The sequence below is a fragment of the Hyperolius riggenbachi genome, chromosome 11 (genome assembly GCF_040937935.1).
Source record: "Hyperolius riggenbachi isolate aHypRig1 chromosome 11, aHypRig1.pri, whole genome shotgun sequence".
Classification (NCBI taxonomy): Eukaryota; Metazoa; Chordata; class Amphibia; order Anura; family Hyperoliidae; genus Hyperolius; species Hyperolius riggenbachi.
In genome coordinates, this window is record NC_090656.1 from 29,896,452 (window position 1) to 29,913,277 (window position 16,826).

Genomic DNA, 16,826 nt, shown 5'->3' on the forward strand with positions numbered 1-16,826 from the left:
TAGACAGCTGTACAGAGGCCTGGCATCACACCTGACTATACACCGGCTGTACAGAGGCCTGGCATCACACCTGACTATACACCGGCTGTACAGAGGCCTGGCATCACACCGGACTATAGACAGCTGTACAGAGGCCTAGCATCACACCTGACTATACAACGGCTGTACAGAGGCCTGGCATCACACCTGACTATACACCGGCTGTACAGAGGCCTGGCATCACACCGGACTATAAACTGGCTGCACAGAGGCCTGGCATCACACCTGACTATAGACAGATGTACAGAGGCCTGGCATCACACCTGACTATACACCGGCTGTACAGAGGCCTGGCATCACACCTGACTATACACTGGTTGTACAGAGGCCTGGCATCACACCTGACTATACACCGGCTGTACAGAGGCCTGGCATCACACCTGACTATACACCGGCTGTACAGAGGCCTGGCATCACCCCTGACTATACACCGGCTGTACTGAGGCCTGGCATCACACCTGACTATACACCGGCTGTACAGAGGCCTGGCATCACACCTGACTATACACCGGCTGTACAGAGGCCTGGCATCACACCCGACTATACACCGGCTGTACAGAGGCCTGGCATCACACCCGACTATAGGCTGGCTGTACAGAGGCCTGGCATCACACCTGACTATAGGCTGGCTGTACAGAGGCCTGGCATCACACCTGACTATACACCGGCTGTACAGAGGCCTGGCATCACACCTGATTATACACCGTCTGGCTGTACAGAGGCCTGGCATCACACCTGACTATACACTGGCTGTAAAGAGGCCTGGCATCACACCTGACTATACACCGGCTATACAGAGGCCTGGCATTACACCTGACTATACACAGGCCTGGCATTACAACTGACTATACACCGGCTGTACAGAGGCCTGGCATCACACCTGGCTATACATCAGCTGTACAGAGGCCTGGCATCACACCTGACTATACACTGGCTGTACAGAGGCCTGGCATCACACTTGACTATACACCGGCTATACAGAGGCCTGGCATTACACCTGACTATACACAGGCCTGGCATCACACCTGACTATACACTGGCTGTACAGAGGCCTGGCATCACACCTGACTATACACCGGCTGTACAGAGGCCTGGCATCACACCTGACTATACACTGGCTGTACAGAGGCCTGGCATCACACCTGACTATAAACTGGCTGCACAGAGGCCTGGCATCACACCTGACTATACACCGGCTGTACAGAGGCCTGGCATCACACCTGACTATACACCGGTTGTACAGAGGCCTGGCATCACACCTGACTATACACCGGTTGTACAGAGGCCTGGCATCACACCTGACTATACACCGGCTGTACAGAGGCCTGGCATCACCCCTGACTATACACCGGCTGTACAGAGGCCTGGCATCACCCCTGACTATACACCGGCTGTACAGAGGCCTGGCATCACACCTGACTATACACCGGCTGTACAGAGGCCTGGCATCACACCTGACTATACACCGGCTGTACAGAGGCCTGGCATCACACCTGACTTTACACGGGCTGTACAGAGGCCTGGCATCACACCCGACTATACACCGGCTGTACAGAGGCCTGGCATCACACCCGACTATAGGCTGGCTGTACAGAGGCCTGGCATCACACCTGACTATAGGCTGGCTGTACAGAGGCCTGGCATCACACCTGACTATACACCGGCTGTACAGAGGCCTGGCATCACCCCTGACTATACACCGGCTGTACAGAGGCCTGGCATCACACCTGACTATACACCGGCTGTACAGAGGCCTGGCATCACACCTGACTATACACCGGCTGTACAGAGGCCTGGCATCACACCTGACTATACACCGGCTGTACAGAGGCCTGGCATCACACCTGACTATACACCGGCTGTACAGAGGCCTGGCATCACACCTGACTATACACTGGTTGTACAGAGGCCTGGCATCACACCTGACTATACACCGGCTGTACAGAGGCCTGGCATCACACCTGACTATACACCGGCTGTACAGAGGCCTGGCATCACCCCTGACTATACACCAGCTGTACAGAGGCCTGGCATCACACCTGACTATACACCGGTTGTACAGAGGCCTGGCATCACACCTAACTATACACCGGCTGCACAGAGGCCTGGCATCACACCTGACTATACACCGGCTGCACAGAGGCCTGGCATCACACCTGACTTTACACCGGCTGTACAGAGGCCTGGCATCACACCTGACTATACACCGGCTGTACAGAGGCCTGGCATCACACCTGACTATACACCGGCTGTACAGAGGCCTGGCATCACACCCGACTATACACCGGCTGTACAGAGGCCTGGCATCACACCTGACTATACACTGGTTGTACAGAGGCCTGGCATCACCCCTGACTATACACCGGCTGTACAGAGGCCTGGCATCACACCTGACTATACACCGGCTGTACAGAGGCCTGGCATCACACCCGGCTATACACCGGCTGAACAGCGGCCTGGCATCACACCCGGCTATACACCGGTTGTATAGAGGCCTGGCATCACACCCGGCTATACACCGGCTGTACAGAGGCCTGGCATCACACCTGACTATACACTGGTTGTACAGAGGCCTGGCATCACACCTGACTATACACCGGCTGTACAGAGGCCTGGCATCACACCTGACTATACACCGGCTGTACAGAGGCCTGGCATCACCCCTGACTATACACCGGCTGTACAGAGGCCTGGCATCACACCTGACTATACACCGGTTGTACAGAGGCCTGGCATCACACCTAACTATACACCGGCTGCACAGAGGCCTGGCATCACACCTGACTATACACCGGCTGCACAGAGGCCTGGCATCACACCTGACTTTACACCGGCTGTACAGAGGCCTGGCATCACACCTGACTATACACCGGCTGTACAGAGGCCTGGCATCACACCTGACTATACACCGGCTGTACAGAGGCCTGGCATCACACCCGACTATACACCGGCTGTACAGAGGCCTGGCATCACACCTGACTATACACTGGTTGTACAGAGGCCTGGCATCACCCCTGACTATACACCGGCTGTACAGAGGCCTGGCATCACACCTGACTATACACCGGCTGTACAGAGGCCTGGCATCACACCCGGCTATACACCGGCTGAACAGCGGCCTGGCATCACACCCGGCTATACACCGGTTGTATAGAGGCCTGGCATCACACCCGGCTATACACCGGCTGTACAGAGGCCTGGCATCATCAGTGTCGCTCTGGACAAACCCTCTACCATTCACTCCAGCTTCTACCACACTGATCACAGAGGTAGCTTTACAAAGGTTCATATGGTAGATAGTTTGTTGCTGGGGAAGAGAGAACATGGAAATGAGTCGGGTACAGAGCGACCAGACTGGCATCTCCCTGACGAACACCCAGCTCAGCACAATCCAGGGCTGCCATAAACCACCTTACAGTATTTCATCACATTAAACACACATGTTCAACAAGACACTCCAAATGCACTACATCTCCCAGCAGCTTTTCTGGAATGACCTGAAGAACCTCCACTAACATAGCAGTCTGTATAGAATGACACTTTAAAGGGAATATGAAGTGAAAATAAACGTATCATATGATTTGTATGTGTAGTACAGCTAACAAATAAAACATTAGCAGCAGAGATAGGAGTCTAATATTGTTTCCAGTACAGGAAGAGTTAAGAAACTGCAGTTATCTATGCAAAAGATCTTATCTGAGCTCCACCACTTTCAAAGTACATACACACGTCGGATTTGCGCAAATGACCCGTCACTTGGACGTCCAAATGACCGGTCGTTCGGACGTCAAATCGGGCGTGTGTACAGTGTCGTTCAGCTGATAAGAGCGGACTTGAGAGATCCGCCAAAAGGATTGCTCAAATCCGCTCTTATCAGCTGAACGACAGACTGTACACACGCCCGATTTGACGTCCGAACGACGGGTCATTTGCGCAAATCTGACGTGTGTATGTACCTTCAAAGTTGCAGAGAGCTCGGTCTTCTGAAGCTTATTATCTCAAGTGTCTGTCACTGTATTTTGTTTTTTTTTCTGCAGAGAAAAGTTCAAAACTGTTAGCCTGCTCTGTGAAATGATTTAGAATGCAGAGTGTAGTGTGCAAATTGCAAATATTAGAGAATGATAAGTTATAAAAAAAAACAAAAAAAAACAAAACTATATAACTGAAAATACAAATTTTCTTTGCTACTTATGTTCTATTACTTATGTGTACTCCACATACAATTCATTATATCATAATTTATTTTTCGCTTCAGTGTCACTATAAAGCCTGTCTCTAGGCATTACAGAGAATATTAATCACATACAAGACTTAAAAACCAAACAAATGAAAAATGACCAAACGCTTAAAACAAAATCCGTTTTGGATACTCCAGAAAGAGGTACTAAACTTTGCTATCTGTGTCCCCGAGGAAGATGTCCAGCCTTCATGCCTTCGAACCTCTGGTTTTAGAATTAACCTGGTCTTTCATGCTTGCCAGGGTTCAAAATGAGGGACAGGAATAAAAAACTGTGAGGAAGGGTGTTGTACGTCCCTGCTGGTGAGATAGGTCACAACTATCTAACAAGTTAAAAAATTGAGGGCACTCATAGCAATAAATCCCCTTACACACTATGCAAGGTTATCATTATGAAACTCACAACTAGGAACATTTAAATTCCCACTGCAAAAGGAAGAAGGTAATCTTCCAACAAGGACACAGACAAAAAAACACTTTTTGTAGCATTGAGAATATTTAGAAACAGTTCAGTTTTCACTGCTTCCTTCATTTCCTGCACTTGACACCATCAGGGTCAAGGTTAAAATTATGGAAGTCCTAAAAGACATGACAACCAGACATCTCCCCAGTGGTGATACAGACAGAAATAGGTTTGAATCTTGTCCTCCACTATCCAAAATCAACATACATTCATGGCTTTGAAGTTGCATTGGAACCTTAACCCCAATAGCAGCACGGATTAACCGAGGAAAGGCCTATTCCCACAAATAAGAAATAAGTGACCTCCCAGAACAAACGAGAAGAATCCCCTCAGAAGAGACTCCTCTCTGTATAGCGTGGTTAGGCCTGGGGTGGACAACCAGTGAGTCATTATACTACAAGAGTCAATGTAGAACCTCGAAGAGGACCTAATCTTCCACTGACCACAACAAAACTGACTCTAGTAAGGCACAGGCCTTCATCTGTCAATCCAGCTTGTCACTGTCCTCCTGAGATTTGTCCAGGTCAACAAAGCTATCCTAAACCACATGCAACAAATTTCCCATCAAGCTGAACACATAGATTCTGGGACAAAATGTCTTAGTGGGTCGTGGTGGGTCACCATGCCCAGACAGGGAGATATATCATAACCTGAGAATTCTGCCCCAGCCGAGGTCTCTACAAAGGCCTCGACTGATGGACTAGGCCTCGGTGCACTTGTTTGTATCTTGCAGAGATCTATAGACTGAGAGGTCTGTATTTGTGTTTCAGAAGCTAAATGAAAGCAAGCGATGAAGTCTTCCGCCGCTCTGATCCCTGTGTGGGGTTAAACTAGCCGGCTCTCTAAGCTCTTTTCCTGATGAACTGGTCAGCAAAGAAAAGGCAAATCAACCAAGTCATTAGCAGGCTGGATGCTCTCAGAGGCCGTACAGGGATGAAAGCCAAGACATTCAATATTCACCTTTAAGCAAAACCAGATTGCAGCTCCCTCGCTATCTCTGCAATCGCCTTCCCAGCCCGCCACATGGGCTCTGGCCCCCGCCCAGGCAAAATTCGGTCAATTCTCGCTCCTGGATACAGTTTGGCCATTGGGCGGGATTTTCTGTGTGTGTGTGACAGTGGAGAAGTTGATTACATGCAGTTAACTCTGCCGTAACCTGATTAGAGATGTGCCAGCCTAATGGATTACATTTGCAAGAGGAAACATAACATGCAATCAATCTCAATCCACCTCGCCTCTGAACTGCTGGTCCAAGGACCACAATCCCTGGTGGTTCATCTCCCTGGCAGCGCTGCGGCCTGGGGGTCAGGGGGAGCGGCATGCCGACACCCCCATTAAGGCTATTGTGTGCAGATATGAGAGAGAGGAAAGGAGAGAGGGAGAGACAGAGAGAGACAAAGAAGGGAGGGGAAGGAATACAGAGAGAGAAGAAAGAGGGATAAAAAGAGGGAGAGAAGAGAGAGACAAAGAAGGATAGAGAGGGAAAGACAAAGAAAAAGAAAGAGGATAGCATTTCCACAGGAAAGACAAAGTAGGAGAGACAGAGCAAATGTGAGAGACATCAAGGCAGAGAGGGGGAGACAGCACATGAGACCGCAAGGGAGAGAGGAGGAGACCGTGCATGAAAGAGACCGCAAGGGAGAGAGGAGGGGACAGCACGAGACAGCAAGGGAGGGGGAGACAGCACGAGACAGCAAGGGAGGGGGAGACAGCACGAGACAGCAAGGGAGAGAGGGGGAGACAGCACATGAAAGACAGCAAGGGAGAGAGGGGGAGACAGCACATGAAAGACAGCAAGGGAGAGAGGGGGAGACAGCACATGAAAGACAGCAAGGGAGAGAGGGGGAGACAGCACATGAAAGACAGCAAGGGAGAGAGGGGGAGACAGCACATGAGACAGCAAGGGAGAGAGGGGTAGACAGCACATGAAAGACAGCAAGTGAGAGAGGGGGAGACAGCACATGAGACAGCAAGGGAGAGAGGGGGAGACAGCACATGGAAGAGAAAGCAAGGGAGAGAGGGGGAGACAGCACATGGAAGAGACAGCAAGGCAAAGATGGGGAGACAGCACATGATACAGCAAGGGAGAGATGGGGAGACAGCACATGAGACAGCAATGCGGAGATGGGGAGACAGCACATGATACAGCAAGGGAGAGAGGGGGAGACAGCACATGAGACAGCAAGGGAGAGAGGGGGAGACAGCACATGAGACAGCAAGGGAGAGAGGGGGAGACAGCACATGAGACAGCAAGGGAGAGAGGGGGAGACAGCACATGAAAGACAGCAAGGGAGAGAGGGGGAGACAGCACATGAAAGACAGCAAGGGAGAGAGGGGGAGACAGCACATGGGAGACAGCAAGGGAGAGAGGGGGAGACAGCACATGAGACAGCAAGTGAGAGAGGGGGAGACAGCAAGGGAGAGAGGGGAGACAGCACATGGAAGAGACAGCAAGGGAGAGAGAGAGAGAGAGTGCATGAAAATGACAGCAAGGGAGGGCGAGCACATGAAAGAAAGCAAGGGATAGAGGGGTAGAAAATACATGAAAGACAGCAAGGGAGAGAGGAGAGTGTACATGGAAGGCAGCAATGGAGAGAAAGAGAGAGTACAAATGAAAGAAACAGCCAGAGAGGGAGAGAGACACACACAGGGGAAAGGGAGACATAGAGAGAGATGTTGGAGTGCGTGTGTGCGTGTGGAAGGTAAGTGAATGAGCGCAGGAGATTTATGGGGAGCTGTACCTGACCGTTCATACTAAAGCCATTATGGAATGATTAGAGAGGAGGGTAAGGCTTTAAGTCCAGTGAAAATCAATAGATGCGTCTGGAGGAATTCTATGGGGCGAGCGAGAGGCTATTTACGGGATGTTCACTGCTTCTATGGTTAGAGAACCAAAAGCCAGGACAAGGCGGGCGGGGGAGGGGAGAGATGGCTGACAGATCAGCGCTCATTACAGAACCAAGAGGACCTGTCTGAGCAATTCCGTCCATAACAAAACTCAGCCGAATGGAAACAAGCATCTCCTGTTCAGGCTGGTGGGTTCTGCCTCAACCCAGAACAGATAAATGAGTCTACAAGGGTGAACACTGCACAGTGTGTAGGCTGTATGTAGAGGAGCTAGCGCCACTGGAGATTTTCCTGCTGTCTGTGTCCTCTCTGCTGGGACTGCGATAGTGAGAGAGGGAAAATACAGTACCACTCAGACACCCTGTCCTGCCCCTAGACCTCACGCACCCGTTTATCTGACCTTTCTCTGGCTTGTATCTGCCACATGTAAATATCAGTGTGTTGGTAATCCTTTTCTTCCATCACAGAGCTGCAGAGAAGCTCTGCCGATGTAAATCTCCCAGCATGCATCTCGTTAGAACTCTCTCTTTGGCATAATCACCTGATACAGAGCCCAGTTAGAGATTTGCTTTTTTTCCACATTAAAACACTGAATAAAAGGCAGATGACGTATTAGTGATGCTGCTGGCTAGTAATTTGTTCAAAATTCAGCCTATGGGTGCAAGCCCACTATACGTCTACATTCAGCCAACTTTCTGAGAGGAGAAAGTGAAAACCATTCTAGGGCAAACATATTCAGGCAACAGAAAGACACCCCCCCCCCCCCTTCCCACGAAGCTTCACTAATTGAGGTCATACAGCTCTTATAACCAAAGAGTATCAAACATAGCAATCATTTCAAGGTTGGATGTCAACCACGGACACTTGGAGTTGAACAGAGTATTTATTTTGGCCAACAAAAACCTAAACTAGGGGCAACTTAAAAAGTAATGGACAAATGAAAACTGAGATCAGGAGTCAATCATGACCAATCCTGGCCATGTTAGGAGCCACCAAAACAGACAACAATTAGAGAAAGTCAACAGTTAGGCCATAATTCTTGAGGGACTCTGGCTGCCCAGCTATTGGGAGTTGTCCAGCCCTAGCGTTCAGACAAAGAGGGACAGGGAAACCAGTTCCCAAATAGGGCCAGCTGGGAAATTTGTATCCACCAAGGGCTAGGAAACTGCCCACACTTAACCCATGATGCTTGAGAAGGCCTCACACAAAATGTTGCTACAACAGAACCAGAGTCTGGACAAGTTTAAAAAGTACAAAAAGTCAGCTGGGTGTGTTTGGAGGCGGGACTACAGCAAGTACCTGAATGGTCAGTAGTTGTGGCCAACCAACATCACCTTTCAGGAAAGGAGGTGGCACAAACTAAGCAAGACAAATTAGACTGCTCACTGCAAACATGCCAGCATAGAGCCTGGGCCCACCACAGTCCACAGCTCTTGTTTCAGGTACCCCCAATCCCTGTCTGTTACTAGACTATGAACCAAGAACTATCAGTGTTGTGGTTCCCGCCTCCACATCCCAACATCACATACCGATTCCAGATCCACAGGTTGGTTGCCACTTCCATCAAACAGCCATTACCAACCCTCATGAGTTATGCCATATATGAAGACCTGTCTTTGCTTGGTGAGCCTTGGAGTCAGCAGATCAGACAGGAACTGTCCTCACATTTCACTAATGACAGGTTTACATAAAAGGGTTACTGTACTTCTACTCAACACTACTGAATGCTCACACTATTCAATGCTAGCTCTTAGGATTTATGCTGGATACACACGGTGCGTTCGCGCACTCGATTTTCCCGTCGATTCGTTTACTTCCAACATGTCCGATTTGGATTTCGATGGATCGTTAGGTCGATTCGCATGCAAAGTATGCCGAATCGACCTAACGATCCATCGAAATCCAAATCGGACATGTTGGAAATAAACGAATCGACGGGAATGGACGGGAAAATCGAGTGCGCGAACGCACCGTGTGTATCCAGCATTAGACATGCCACCTCACTGTTTACGAGAAGATACAATAAGAGCTACTTTTGGCTAACCCATACTTCATCCTCAGTATGTACTGAAGTGCTCATAATGACTGGCAGGGGAAGGATAAGGAGTGCTGACAACTTACATGTGTGAAGGGAAGATTTTTTTTTTTAAAGCCCAAATTTCAAACAGGGAATCAACACACACTGCAGCTAGATTACTATCACTATAGGTGCAAAGTAACAGCTTAGACTGTACATACTGGAGGTAGCAGAGATCAGCACATGCTGCAGCTAGTTTACTATCAGTATAGGCACAGAGTAACAGCTTATACTGTAAATACTGGAGGTAGCAGAGATCAGCACACACTATAGCTAGTTTATTATCAGTATAGGCACAGAGTAACAACTTATAATATAAGTATTGGAGGTAGCAGAGATTAGCACACACTGCAGGTAGTTTGCCATCAGTACAGGAATGGAATAAAAGAGTATACTGTGCATACTGGAGGTAGCAGAGCACGCATTGCAGTGAGTTTACTATCAGTATAGTCATAGAATAACAGCTTATACTATACTGCAGTGGGGGCAGGGGATGCGCACATCAAGATAAGGGGAGGAATAAAGTTAAAAGTTAATAAGTATACTGGATTATTAGGGACCATATTTAAGGCACTTCAGTTATACTTACTGTAAGTAGAAAACCACTAACTCTTTAAAGAGACTCTGTAACAAAATTTTCAGCCTCATTTCTTCTATCCTATAAGTTCCTATACCTGTTCTAATGTGGTCTGGCTTACTGCAGCCTTTTCTAGTTGCACAGTGGCTGTGTTATCTCTGTTATATAATCTAATCTTCTTTTCCTCTGTGGGCTCTGTCGGGCTCAGGTACTCAGGCTGGAATGTGCAGGTCTGCTTGTGATAGGATAGAAGCTATACACACCCTCTCCAGGCCCCTTCCAAGCTCTGTATGACTCACACACTGAGCTACTCTCAGCCTATCACATGCTGTTAGCAGCCATGTCTTTTGTTTGTAAACACTGCCTAAAACTGGCAATTACAAGCCAGGATTGCAGCAGGGAGAGGCAGAAACAGCAAAGGGGCCCAGGAGAACATAATGAATAGAATGGTATGCTTTTTATTATAAGAATTGTAGAGTACCGATCCTCTTTTAAACAAGACAATGAAAATCAATCACAGATACGCAAGACACCAAACCATCCATTCTCACCCCCCCTTATAGAGATGAGGGCCAACAAAAGCAAAGCGGCAGCCATGAAACCACAGCATCCAAATCAGAAATAATTCACCTAACAAATGTGTCAAATATTATTGGCTGCTATGACTTGTAGCAAGTGACCCTGTGGTTACGATAAGCCTCACGGCATCATGGTGAACTCTTACGCAAACAGTGGCAATCCAGCCAGTCAACATATTCAAAATTAGTGTGTTAAACCATACCTTTGCGTTTCCCAGACCTGGCCTCAACGGTGTATGTTTTGTGGCTATCCTCACAGGCCAATCATTGATACAGTTTACACACTAATTACATGACCTGCGTATAGGTGAGATTTCCTGCAAAACATGCACGGTTGCTGAAACTGGAGGCCAGCTCTTGGAAACGCTGCCGTACCAGACTGACCCAACAGGCAACAAAGTGCTTACCTTGTATAACTTGAGGCTGGCCTCGTGTCTGGCATTCACAGTGTGCAGTCGCAGCTTCTCCAGGCTGTTGGTGTAATAGTCACAAGCGTTGCACTTCAGATGCACCGGGTTGCCTATGGCAACACACTTCAACCTCCACTCATTGACCTTGCCCCCCTCTTTGATGTGAGCCACCAGCTGGTACTTTTGTACGTGTTTGTCAGTTTTGCAGTGCAGCTGAAAGTTGGCCTTCAGTTGGGTGTTGTAGTGACAGAGATTGCACTGGTAAGAATCTCCAACTACGGACTTCCACTCCTCCTCCGGAAGGTTGCGCTCCGCCCCCATGTGCAGGCCCAGCATGTCCAGGTTGTCGGTCGTAAATCGGTTGCAAACCGCGCACTGAAACAGTTTCAAGGTCGGGTCGTTGGTTTGAGTAAAACTCTCGCCCAGGTTCATGAGTTCTTCTGAGACCAGTTGTCCACCACCCAAACGCATGTCCAGAGGGATCTCGCCACCCACTGGGAAGAGAAACAAAAAGACACAGCTTGAGACTGAGGTGAAAACGTTAGAAAGGTGAAGGAGGCCAAAGCAAAGATCAGGAACCAGTCAGTCAACTCTAGGAGGTATGGAGAAATTTTAGTTGGCCTGAACAAAGAAAATGAAAGGGTACAGTTATTCTATATTTCTGTTTCTATGTCCTGAAGCATTATGAACAGCGACTTACGTCCATGTTGGAGGTCATACCCCTAACATTTGCGTTTCCTGAGAGCATGAAGCTCTTGAGCCAACAGTCAATGCTAGCTGCTTGGGCATGCCCAAATCCATCTGTACACACAGGCTCGATATACACATGGCAAAGCTCCCAATCACAGTTACAAAAACCATGGCACAGAGGCAGGGTAGACCCAAATTTGAATTCAGCTAGGAATATGAAAGGGACTCATGGGTGCACTATACTGAATTGATCGGGGTACAAACCATGAATGGCATTAAGAGGTCTTCCTTAAAAGAGTCCAACTTTGTTTCATGAGCAAAAGTGGGAAACACAGGTCTGGTTAGGTATCCAGAACTGTAAATATGAACCACTGGTCTTCCCCAGAAAAACATTGATGGACCCCCCCCCCCCCCAATGTTCACCCCCTTTCCTTGCTAACCCCTTGTGAACCTCACAGCCTTGGGTGGGGGCATCTTGTAAGGGTCCTAAAACAAGTGTGACCATTGTATTCTTCACTCACATAACAAGTGTAGCCACATAACACCTGATCTTAAGGCCGACCTTCTTTGTCAGAGGGAGTTACAACTCTGGGGCCCCCTACGGTTGCTCCCCTGTAGTTACGCCCCTGTATGTATTACTACAACCAACAACAAATGCAGGAACCAAAGTCCAAACCCTGCAACATCAGCCCCTCCACGAGGCAAAATACTCCATTCTTGAACTTTTCATATCCACTTCAAACTTTTTTGAACTTTTCTTTCCCTTTGTGATTGCAATCACCTGGGCTTTAGTCAAACATCTGCGAATGGTTTGATTAAAAGCCAGGTGATTATAGTCAGAAAGGGTGTGGAAGTTCAATAATAGAACAGAATATATAAAAAGCTGAACTTACAAATAGGTTGAACCAGCAACTAAACGCTTACGTCTCTCAAGCAGTTGGGTAGATCCAGTACCTTCCAACAGGACCCACGAGCAATAGGTGCTAACTAATCCGATCTTGAACTTCCCACTCCCTCACTGGCTGAATCAACTGCTTCAACTAAACCTTGATGGTTTAGCTATTCACATTTCTTTGTACGTCTCACTCTGTGTAGAATTCTTAGTAACAAAAAAACTCAAAAGAAAAGAAAGACCTGAAATTTCCAGCAGCAGATGGGTTATCGGGTACAAAGATTTCTTAAAGGAAACTCAAGGTGAAAATACACCAATGAGATAAACAATTGTGTCTATCCCCCCTCCTCCTAAAAATGACTTTTTAGATATCCAGCAGTTCTATATTATATGCAAGTCTACTTTTTAAAGTTTTTACTGTTTCATTGTCTCTGCTCATTGACACATTCAGCGCACTACGCCAGAGCAATCTTTGTATGTCTTTCCATCTCTCAGAAGGCATTTTCTGCAAGGAAAGGGTTTTATGGCTGTAATTACTTATCAGTGAGGGTTTTGTTATAGTCCGACCCAGTCCAGACCCAGACAGAAACTGTCACATGCATACCTGATGTGCAACTCTTTCAGGCAGAGAAAAAAAAAAAAAGGGAACATGGCATAGCCTAGTTATTTGTATGCTTGGCACTGTAAATACACATGTCTATCTCACCTTGTCACATCATCTTTTAACCACAGTCCACAAGACACCTCTATGCACCTAAAACTGCAATTTCCCATCAGTTTTGGGTGGAAGGATATCAGTAGGAAAACAGGGGGTGTGTGACGTCACAGACCGTGATACCGGCTAGCAATATTTAACACCAAGCTGCGATTTTTGAAGTTCAGCCTCTACTAAACTGTTGTGAGTCATCTAGCCCTGAAGGGATTTCGTTTCCATTGTTCGTTATTTTAATACTTTTGGTGCAGAGTGTAGAAAGACAACTGGAGAGTGTACAGTACATGCGCAGGCCTCACGGAGCAGCGAGGCCTACAGTGCCTGTCAGGAGCAGACCTGCAGGGAGACCCCAGTGTCTGCTGCTAATGACAACCCATAAATAACGTCAACCATCCGCTCAGTGGAACCCTATCTGAGGGACTGTACCATCTGCAGCTAATAACAAAGCCTCAGCAAGGGGCTTGGCGGGGGAGAACATAGTTCGCGAGCCCATGTGGCTGCTCCCGCTCATCCCAACTCCTTCCAGATGATTCAAATACAATCCTACCTATAATGGAATCTCCAGAAAGTCCCTGATGGACAAAACAAACCAGCAGTTCTGAGGTTCAGGCTGAGGTGGCTGTAAACATGTCAACAATGTTGGACAGCGTGGTCTTGCAGTACCGGCGCCCTGGGCCTAATTACGGTACCACCAGGAAAACCTGTCTGTATGGTGCTTCTATGTGTTTGCATGATTTACCTCCAGGTGCTACGGTTTCCTCTTCCAAATCACACCGGTGACTGTCTAATGTTCCTAGATGTTTTACACATTTGTGTTCTTAGGACTGTGTTAGGGACATTAGCTTTCCTAGTACAATTCTGCTTTACTGGAGGAAAGAAAACAAAAACTGTGCAGCCAACTATTCACTAAGGAGGATAGAAATCTGGGGCCGTTCTGTATGCCAAACAGTATACCAACACCATGGTAGCAAAGAAATAGGAACGACATTTTCCTAGTAGTTTGTAACATTTATAGTTCGGTCTGGACCCTCTATAAAAAAAATATAATTTATGATGGCATTAAAGGGCACCTGAAGTGAGAAGAACATGGAGGCTGCCATATTTATTTTCATTTAAACAATACCAGTTGCCTGGCAGCCCTGCTGATCGTTTTGGCTGCAGTAGTGTCTGAATAACACCATAAACAAGCATGCAGCTAATCTTGGAAGATCTGACAATAATAATGTCAAAAACACCTGATCTGCTGCATGCTTGTTCAGGGTCTATGGCTGAAAGCATTAGAGGCAGAGGATCAGCAGGGCTGCCAGGCAACTGGTATTGCTTAGAAGGAAATAAATATGGCAGCCTCCATATCCCTATCGCTTCAGTTGTCCTTTAAAGGACACCCGAGGCGAAAATAAACTAATGAAATAAACTATTGTATCTATCTTCCTTCTGCCAAAATGACTTTTTAAGATATTCAACAGCTTTATTTTAGGTTTAAATCTAATTTTTAAGTTTTAACTGTTTTATTGTTTTTTGCTCAATGACACATTCATTGAAGTATGCCAGAGATAAAATCTATGAAGTATTGACCCTCTTTAGCTCTTTCCTGCTCTCAGAAGCCATTTTGTGCTAGGAAAGTGTTTTATAGTTGGAATTTCTTATCAATGAGGATCACACTGTCGTCACTTCCTGCCTGAGTCAGGACTGAGTCAGCCACTTACATACCGTATATACTCGCAAGCAAGCCGAATTTTTGACCCCCCAAAAGTGGGCCAAAAGTTGGGGGGTCGGCTTGCTTGCGAGTCATGGGTGGATAGGTGCTGTCCCTCCCCGCTCCCCCCGCAGCCGCCGCTGCTATTACCTTAGGCGGCGCCGCTTCCTCTATCCCCGTCGTCCTCCGGTAAGTAACTCATTCACAGCAGCGCGCCCCCCGCTGCTGTGATGACGCAGGAAACCATAGAGAGCGGTTCCCATAGTAACGGCATCGCCGCTACAGGAAGCCGCTCTCTATGGTTTCCTCGTCATCACAGCAGCGAGAGGCGCGCTGCTGTGAATGAGTTACCGGAGGAGGACGGGGATAGAGGAAGCGGCGCCGCCTAAGGTAATAGCAGCGGCAGCCGCGGGGGAGCGGGGAGGGACAGCACCTACCCACCCACCTACCCACCCACCCATACTGGGGCACTATGCTAGCTATATGGGGCACTATGCTAGCTATATGGGGCACTATGCTAGCTATATGGGGCACTATACAAGCTATACTGGGGCACTATACAAGCTATACTGGGGCACTATACAAGCTATAATGGGGCACTATACAAGCTATAATGGGGCACTATACAAGCTATAATGGGGCACTATACAAGCTATAATGGGGCACTATACTAGCTATAATGGGGCACTATACTAGCTATAATGGGGCACTTCACTAGCTATACTGAGCACTATACTAGCTATACTGAGCACTATACTAGCTATACTGAGCACTATACTGGCTATACTGAGCACTATACTGGCTATACTGAGCACTATACTGGCTATACTGAGCACTATACTAGCTATACTGAGCACTATACTGGCTATACTGAGCACTATACTGGCTATACTGAGCACTATACTAGCTATACTGAGCACTATACTGGCTATACTGAGCACTATACTGGCTATACTGAGCACTATACTGGCTATACTGAGCACTATACTAGCTATAATGAGCACTATACTAGCTATACTGAGCACTATACTAGCTATACTGAGCACTATACTAGCTATACTGAGCACTATACTAGCTATACTGAGCACTATACTAGCTATACTGGGGCATTTTACTAGCTATACTGAGCACTACCTACCTATACTGGGCACTATACTAGCTATACTGGGACATACTGGGGGGATCACGCGGCCAGCGTTTCCTACCCCCGGCTTACATGAGGGTCAATCATTTTTTCCTGTTTTTTGGGGTAAAAGTGGGGGGGTCGGCTTACATGCGGGTCGGCTTGCTTGCGAGTATATACGGTACCTGATATTTATCTCTTTCAGGCAGAGAAAGAAAAAAAGGAACACAGCATAGTTATTTGTGTGCTAGGCACTGTACATACCCATGTCTATCTTATCAGGTCACCTCAGGTATCCTTTAAAGGACTTATTTTGCACTGATATATGCGCATAGCAAATTAACAAAAATTAGTTAATCTGCGCCAAGAATGGATGTAAACAGATTATTGTGCTCTGAAAATCGGAGAAAATGTCGAAGTGTAACAAACTTAAGTCACACTATGTCACAGACTTGTAAACAAGTGTAGGGCTATTTTCTTCCCAC

The 16,826-nt window shown here is 47.5% G+C and overlaps 1 protein-coding gene across 13 annotated transcripts in view; it reads right to left on the reverse strand.

The window, feature by feature from the left end:
* The window catches only part of ZFHX3 (zinc finger homeobox 3), a 1,434,500-nt gene that overhangs the window by 79,663 nt on the left and 1,338,011 nt on the right, over positions 1–16,826 (reverse strand). For all 13 annotated transcript variants that reach the window (XM_068259585.1, XM_068259586.1, XM_068259596.1 and 10 more), the window contains one exon: positions 11,226–11,722. In XM_068259585.1, the coding sequence (XP_068115686.1) occupies positions 11,226–11,722 (497 nt within the window). The remainder of the gene's footprint in view (positions 1–11,225; positions 11,723–16,826) is intronic.